Here is an 8,613-nt window from a genome sequence, read left to right on the forward strand (position 1 = left end):
TGAGGCATTATATCTCACTAGAGCTGGCTCCCTCATGCTACATAAAGACCTGTCTTTCCAAACTTAGGGCTCCTGATGGGACGAGGGAGATAATGTTGGTATTTAGGGAGCAGACGGGAAGCGGAGCCGTCTGTCTGGGAAGCCGTCCCGGCCCCTCGAAGCGTAGGTGAGGCAGCACCAGCTGCGGAGGCCGAGGTAGGAAATTACTCAAGGTGTTGTGCGCTGGCAACAAAACACCGGTAGCTTAAAATGCTCTGTGGCTTTTATTTTCCCTTCGCAGCAGAAGGAAATAAGCACAAGAATAACCCACGAGGAGGCAGAGTCTGGGAAAAGCCTCCAGCTTGCCGTGCGGGAAAGCAGCAGCAGCAGCAGCAGCAGCAGCAGCAGCATCATCATCATTATCATCCACCTTGCGCCCCCGCTCCCCGACCCTGCGGAAGCCCTCGGCCAACGCCGGCGGGACCGGGGGCTCCCGGCCGGGGCGGGGCGGGCCGGGGCTCAGCCCAAAACATCGCCGGGCCCGCCCCGCCCCGCGGCTTTAAAATGGCGGCGGCCGTGAGGGGGAGCTGGTAGAACGCAGCTATGGCGGCCGATCGGGTGTCTGTGGCTGTGCTGCTGGCGGCGGCCCTGCTCTTCTTCGCCGGCGTCGTGCGGGGCGCCGGGCTCCGCCCGCGGCTGCTGGGCGCCCCGCAGCCTATCGAGGACCCCGAGAACGATGAAGGGCTGGAGCGGGCTCTGCAGTTCGCCATGACGGCGTACAACAGGGCCAGCAACGACATGTACACCAGCCGGGTGGTGCGAATCATCAGCGCCCAGAAACAGGTGAGACACCGGGGGCGACACTCTCTGTTATGGGGTTGGGAGTGAGGTCGGCCGGATTCCTGTGCAGAAAGGGCAGAGCGCTAGCACGGGAGCCTCTGCAAGCTGTCGGTTTTTTCCCCACAAAAGGTGGATAAAAGCTCTATTTTTATATCCTGGCTTCTCATAGTCTGGGTGACCTTGAATGCTGCGCGCTGTCGAAGGAGCCAGTGGCTTTACTGCGCTGCTCCTGGGTTAACACATGTCTCTGTTTATTGCTGCTTTGTGGGACTTGTTTACTTGGATTTGGTTTCCTGTTCCTAAGGAGGTGCCAAGTGCCTCTTTGGTGGAGGTTGCCACATCCAATTCCCTGTGTGCTTTCACAGTCTGTTTTCCATCATGTAACAGGATCGCTGCCTGCCTTCCTGCCAGGCTTCTCTCGGCAGAGAGCCCTTCCTTCCCCGTGTGCTGTGAGTAAAGCCGCCTCGCCTGCTTGTCTTGTTGCAGGTCGTGGCTGGAGTCAAGTACATAATGGAAGTGGAGATTGCCCGGACAACCTGCACAAAGCCAGCAACTGATATCCAGCACTGTGCTTTCCACGAGGAGCCCCAGATGGCCAAGGTAGGCTCCAGGGCACAGCCTGCTGACCCCCACCCTTCCCCTTTTCCAGCCCTGTCCCACTGGCTTCATACAGATGGCTGTGGTCAGTTCCCTTGTCTGCCTCAGCCAACATCAGAGACTTTATGCCTTTATGCTTAACAAGGCAAAGCAAGCTGTGCCCTTGCAGAACTTGTCTTGCCAGGTGATGTCAGAGAAGGCAGGGCCTTTTGGCTGTTTTTTAATGATGCTTGGGCTGGAGCAGTGCATGTGTCTCAGTCCTCTTAAGAAGCAGTCGTAGTCTGGATCAGATGGGTATGTGGAGGAAACTGTGTCAGGCCTACCTCCTGACTCTCAGTCCAGGGTCTTCAGAATTCTCATCTCTTCTTTCCCATGGTGATGTAAACATGCTGGGCATGCTTTCCTGTGGGACTTGTATTGCTGTGAATAGAGCTTTGGCCAAAACACTGCCCAAAACAAGCTCATCTCCCCATCTCCCTGTGTCCACCAAGCAGTTACACAGGCCTTTTGTAATGAGTACTTGAGCTTTTTGGGTGGGAGCACCAAACGTGTCTGCCTTCATCTGGCCTGAGGTTTTCCACAGTGCCTCATTCCTTCTGTTGATGGCAGCAACAGGGATGTATGTGCCCTTTGTTCTTGCATGTGTGAGAGGTGTAGCTGCACGTAAGAGAAGCACAAAACTGATGTGTGCCATTATGGAAACTGTCACAGGTGGCTTAACTGTGCCTGTGGGCTTATGTTTGAGTATTAACAATGCTGAAAGCTTTCCTGTGTGAGTGGATAAAGGAGATAACCTGATTGACAGCAGTGCTGACTGCTCAGCTTTATTTCTGAGGGTTTATTTAAGAGATGTGACTTGCTCTGAGCACAGGAGTGCTGCTCAGAATACTTGTCTGGAGAGTGCAAATGTAGAGAGCCACAGGAGTGAAGAACAGTTGTAAATGGCACTTATTTTCCTAACTACTTTTTTCTTTCTTTCCCTAGCACACCATCTGCAACTTTGTGGTGTTGAATGTTCCTTGGAGAAACCAAGTGGAGCTGCTGGAGAGCAAGTGCCAGTAAGCCTACCTAGATTCCAGCAGAGCCCAGCAGCCAGTGGTTCACATTGAAAAGAAAAAGGCAATAACACAAATGGAGATGGGCTTTATCAAAGCCTGTGACCTGGCTACTGATGTATGCTTGTGCTATGCAAATTAAACCATGTAACTTCACTTTTAAAGCACAGTATGATCTCAACTTTTTCTTCTTTGGAATGACTATTTTAGAGCAGCTGTTTTGGTCTTCTACAGCTTTCCCAATGAATTCACTCCAGTATCAGAATTCTTACTAAAACCTCTTGGTATCCATGTTAAGTGACTACTGTAAACATAAAAACTTAATTAATAATTGCCATGATGTGTGGTTTTCTTTGATCTTCTGCTGTCTGGGAGGGAGGGTTTGCTTTTAGTTCTCACCTGAGAATGGGATGAGAAGGAATATTGGGTCCTGATCACAGAGGAGACAAACCATCCCTGCTTGTACCTTAGCCTGGCCTCCAGTTTTGCGTAAAAGATGGAAGCTTAGCTGTTTTCACTGGAGAAACTCTGCTTTGGAGAACTCCTGATCTTGGGAAGATTGGCTGGAGCTGTAATGATTTTGGGTGCTGGCTGCTGTACTGCTCTAAGGCTGTGAGGAAGGAGGAGGCTCCCCTTGATAAAATTGCATTTTCAGGTAGTAGGGAAAGTGCCAGGTCAAGAGAAAGTCCTGGGACTGGGTGAAGGTGCTGAGGTGAACAATGGAGATACTACTTTTTTTTTTTTTTCCCAGTCCTGATTAAGTAGGAAATGCTCTATCTTGTGTTTTTGCTTTTCTATATTTCAAAGTAAAAAATACATTCCAAATTCTTCTTGGTGTGAATCTTACCCATGGATACAGTGAGTCCAGCTTGTGGGTTGTTCCCCCTAAGGGAAATGCCACTTCCCATCATTTGTTAAGGTTTGCCAAGCTTGCAGTGATCATTAGGTAACACCTTGGTTGATGTTGTTGGGAGGATGAGCTGGTTGCCTGACACCAAATATCTACACCTGGGTTGTGCTCAGATCCAATAGGAATAAATCCCTCTTTTCCTTCCTTGTCACCCAGTTCTTAGTGCCCTGCATGAAGGTGGCCTGGTTTTTCTTGGGAGCCAGGTCAGTGACTCTGCACATTTCCCTCTGCTGACCCTGGAACTGCTGGGTCAGGCTGCTCAGGTGCCCTCAGGTGTCCTTCTCAGTCTCCTCAGTTCATACATGGTTATTTCCTGGCTTCCATCTGCACAAGCATAAGGCAGCGGTGAAGGGATTCCCTCATGCTTTGGGTGAGTTTGCCTCTGTTAATCTTCTGTCCTCTTGGCTTGAGGGTGGGTAATTGCACAGGTCTCCTTCAAAGAGGGTCTAGGCTGGAAGGGAAGGTGCAGATAGACAAAAAGAGGCATTTCCAGCAATTTGTTGTATTTATTGTTCAACAGCTCGTGAAAAAAAGTGGCTGTGCCAGAGAAGATGAGAGTTTTAGTGTTAGGAGCTCCTGAATCTGGAGGTGCTGCATTTTCCTGTTGAAATGCCAGTGACTAAGGGCATGAATGAATGGCACAGATTACCCCAGCTCACAGACTGCTGAGTGTCAGCCTTGGTGATTATCCCACCTGGAGAAGTGCCAAAAAGAGCCTGACCTAATTTAAACACCTTCCGCTGTGGGCTGTGTTGCTTTGCATTTGCAGCAGCCTAAGAGCATTAGTGGAAGTTCCCCTGCCAAGAGCATTTTGCTTCTCAGGTCTTTTTACTTGGCTGGCTGGCAGTGACTGGGCCAGCTGAACACTGAGCCCTCATTTTTTAGCTGTATTCTCTGCCTGACTATTTAAAATGTTGCTGTCAGATATGAGCAGGTGACCAGGGAAGTGCTTGTTTCGTGTAGTTGCTTTACTTTGCATCTCATACATCAATTCTGGGGATATTCTTCCTGAAACTCAGTAGGGTCAGAGCTTTGCTGCTGCTACAGCTCAAGAACTCAAGGTTTTTTCCTGGCTCTGGTTCTCAGGGACAGATTTAGGGCCAACCATGTGAGCAGTGTAGCTCTCCTTAGCAGTGCTTGCCCTTGCAGACCTGTGCTCACATGGACTTGTGGTCCTGGCTCATTGTTTCCTGTTTATGCTGATCCCTGGGTTGTTGCCCTTCAGGGTTTTTCTGAATCTTGAAATTGTATCAGCACTCCTTCCAGGTATGGACACTTCCCTGTGCACACAGCTGAAATGGCAATTTCCTGCAATTATGGAGGGAAATGACCACGTGAGGATTTGGCTCACCCTGCAGCCTCAGTCTGGGCCACCCAGTGGTGTTGCTGATGTGAATGCACTCATTCACATCAGGTGTATCCTTAGCCTAAGGCATGGAGACCTCTCAGGGGGTGTTTAAACATGCTTGGCTATTTGTGTTCATTGTTAGCATGCAGTGCCTTAGAATCCCTAGTGTGAATCCCTCAGAAGGTCAAATTTACCAATCAAATACACAACCAGTTTTGAATCTTAGTGCCTTGTCTCTTGCCACAGGATAGGGAAGACTTCATGTCCCATTCCTTGTAGGATCCAATGGTCACCGGAAGATCATTTCTGCAGGGCTGAGTAGGAAAGTGTCCTAAATTTCATCACTGGCAATGCTGAGCCTTTCCATGCTCAGCTTTAGTGGTGGCCTGCAGATGAGAAGGTGGGAGGACAGGTGCCTGTTTCTCCTCTCTGGGCAGCATCATCCCAGCTGGGCAAGGAAGGGTGAGGAGGAGGACTCTTCCTGAGAAGAGCAGCAAACCTGCAGGCTCATGGTGCAAATCCCCTGTGTCTCCCTGCTGACCCTCTGGCATGAATCACAGCTTACTGGGACAGCAGACCTTGGGGCAGGACCCAGGGCTTGAGGTGACACATGCTGAAACCTCTCCTCTGTATCATCACTCTCTCACAGGGCATTGCCCAACCTCCCTGAGCTGGTGGGCTCCTGCTGGTGGGATTTTGCAGCAGGGAGAAGAAGAAAAGGAGAAGCTCAGCTGCTCATCCCCATGTTAAGCTGGGGCGTGTGCTGGACACTAATTTTAAGCTTTCTGGAGGGAGATGTGGGTGTGTGTTAGCACAGGGCTGATGATGGGGAAAACCTTTCCCTGTTTCCAGCTGGAGAAGATTCCCCAGTGGCTCATGATGCCCTCAGTGTACCATGCCTTGCAGGGAGGCACTGTCCTCCCTTCCCCATGAGCTGAGAAACTTCATAACTTGTGCCCTGCTAACTCCAGCACTTTTCAGCATCTAGCTGCAGAAGAAATTTGGACTCAGGTCATGGAATGGATTTTATATCTTTGGTATAAAAGCTAGCAAAAGAAGAGCTGTTTCAGTGAAACAGCAATGCTTACACTAAGCATGCCCCTCTCCTTTATCCTAGGTGGTGTCTCCATCTGTAGAGGTGAGTAGTGGGATATTTTGCCTTCTTGTGGGGCCAAGGAGGGAAGCCTTGGCATTCCTGGAGGAAAATTACCATCCCCAAGTGCCAGGACTGGCTAAAAAAGCAGGAGGAGGCTGGAGAAAAGCTTGGCTGGGCTTTAAGGGTGACTTTGGTTCACAAATGCAGCTATGCAGTTCCAGAGCCAGTGGGACAGATGCTCTTCAGACACCACATTCAGCTCCCTTGGGTGGCATTGGATGCACCAAACTCCATCTGGGCAGAGTCACAGCTAGGTGAGCTTGGGGGATCCCAGAGCTGGTTGCAGAAGGGGTATGTGGGAACTTTTCAGGAGCAGGCTTCTCTCAAGACAAGCCATGACCTATAAAATGAAATTAGTTTTGGGTCTCTGAGCATGGCTGGGCTGGGCAGGTTGGCTAATTACACTGACCTTCCCTTGGTGAAACCCATGGGACTGGTTAAGATGACTACAGATTTTTAATTACCTCCTTTTCCTTGCTGAGCAGCAGGTCTTTTCACTGCTTTCTGTGTTAGCCAGATAACATAGATGGAAATGTTTTTCCTATTTAATCTGACATTTTCAGTGTCTGCTGCACACCCCAGATGGTTCAGTGGAAATGATTTCTTCTGTGAGATGTTGAAAGAGTAATGAAACATGATGTTTCTACAGCTCTGACACGCTTTTTGCCCAGCTGCTTGCATGAACAAAACTGTCTGGGATCTCAGTTTGATAGGAAATTGGAGAACTGACAAGAAACTTACTTGCTCTGTGATCTTGTAAACTACTTCCCAAATGTAGGAAATGCTTCTTGCAGATGCTTGTGCTAGGAAAGCAAGGAATTCAGATATTAGAGGATAAGGAGTCTGGAAGGTCCGATTCACCAGGGAGGAGACCTGCTGGAAACCAAATTTTTCACCTGGTCACAGAGAGTGTCAGCTTAGTGCTAACTGCAGAGCTTCTCAGCTGATAATGGGAGGAAAAATGCCTGACAGGTTTTCAGGTGCTCCACCAAGCATCCTCCATCTATCAACAGAGCCAGTTTGATTGGAAGTAGTGAGAGTGAGCAGTGAGTGTGAAATTAAACATTGGCCCCAGACTGACATGTTTTGGTCACGTTCCACTGGACTTGGTCTGAAATACACAGGCAGGCAAGGTTTATGTATTTAGTTTTACTTTTACAAGATTTTTATTTTTATAGAGAATGTTGAGGGAACCCTTACTATTGGGGAAGATGTTGTGTGATGGCATCTGAAACCAGCACTTAAGCTGCAGATGTGACCAGATGTCCCTCTAGGCTGCTCCTCCCTAAGTTTAATCATTAGTATCTGCATTTTACTGAGGCATTTGTATTGTCTTGTGGAAGATACAGTTTCACAAGCCTTCCTGAACCTTAGATGTCTGACAATCCCACTTGTGCCTCCCAGGACTGGAAGAGAGAAAAAGGCACTACTGCTGCACATGGTATTGCTAGCAGGGAAGAGCAGGGCAAGCAACAGTATTGGATGAATTTCCAGCATGGAAAAGTGCTCCCTGGATCCCCCAGACACCAGGGACCAAGTCAAGCCTTCCTTTCTCAACGCTTGTAGCCTCATACATGTAACATAAAATCTTTCCACAGGGGGTCAGCATCTTACAGGAGATGCACAGGAATGGAGGACAAGCCGGTTTCTTACCCTCTGCCAAAGGAAGGCAGCCCCAAGCATCTGCCACAGCCCTGATCCTTATCCCAGCAGGTCCATCTGCTTCTGAGTGTCTGCTGGAGGGAGGTCTGATCCAGCCTGCTCTGATCACCTGGGCAGAAGGACACTAGAGGGGACAGATCAGTGTCCCCTGGTCAGGCAGGGGGACTGAGGGAGGGACTGCATCAATCCTCCCCTCAGAATCCTGGATGTCCACAAGATGAGTATCTTGCAGGATCAGCACCTGTTTTTGCAGCTCTTTGCCTGGGCATTTCCACTGCCAACAGACACCTCTCAGTGTGTCCAGGTGTTATGCAAACTGAAGGAAGTTTAATTTAACTCCATCCTCTTGTCCTTCTTCTGAAGAGAATTGTTTGTTGTAAGTGCAATGAGCAAACCCAAATGTGTCTGCCCCTAGGTGGAGGAGTGTTGACAATGTTCTCTGAGATCATGATAAAGATTGCTTTTGTTGCTATGGGATTTCTATTCTGTAATAGAAAATGTGTTTTTCTCAATAGCTCAGATGTGATGGAAACATTTGGAGAGCTTCTGTCAGTCATGTCCCTGCAAACAGAAACCCTGAGGCCGTGTAAGCAAGTGTGGGAATTGGGATATTGAAATATGAGCATCCTTGACCACTAATCCTTTGTACCTGGCAGGTGCCTGGAGAAGCAGTCTAACGCAGAGACTGACAAATTGTATTTGTGGCTGCTACAAATTTTATACAGGTACTAACATAAATGTGTGAAAGGAAGGGCTGTGAACTTTCCTGAGCTGTGCTGAAAATGTTACACAGAAGATATCTCCTTACATTTAGCTCTTTGGGAAAACTAGGATCAGATAGAAAAATATTAACTTATTTTGCTGAAATACTCAGCTATTTTTCAGTATGCTGCTATGAGAAAAGAAGCAGAATCTGGATGTTATAATAGATTAGGGACTGATTAATTTAGTGACTCTTCACATCTCCGGTCTAATTGAAATGCAACCTATTGTGCTTTTGTAGAACTTTGCATGGCTTCTTCAAAAACAGCTGCTGACACATGCTCTGCTTGAAAATATTTGAGCT

At 48.5% G+C, this 8,613-nt stretch overlaps 1 protein-coding gene across 1 annotated transcript; it reads left to right on the plus strand.

Annotated features, from left to right (window-relative positions):
* The first annotated feature begins 566 nt into the window (after positions 1-566).
* Positions 567-2,806, plus strand: LOC135446025 (cystatin-like). Its single transcript, XM_064709421.1, has 3 exons — positions 567-822; positions 1,306-1,419; positions 2,401-2,806. The coding sequence occupies exons 1-3, from the start codon at positions 583-585 to the stop codon at positions 2,476-2,478; spliced, it is 432 nt and encodes a 143-aa protein (XP_064565491.1). The 5' UTR covers positions 567-582; the 3' UTR covers positions 2,479-2,806.
* The last annotated feature ends 5,807 nt before the right edge of the window (positions 2,807-8,613 follow it).

The sequence above is a fragment of the Zonotrichia leucophrys genome, chromosome 3 (genome assembly GCF_028769735.1).
Source record: "Zonotrichia leucophrys gambelii isolate GWCS_2022_RI chromosome 3, RI_Zleu_2.0, whole genome shotgun sequence".
NCBI lineage: Eukaryota > Metazoa > Chordata > Aves > Passeriformes > Passerellidae > Zonotrichia > Zonotrichia leucophrys.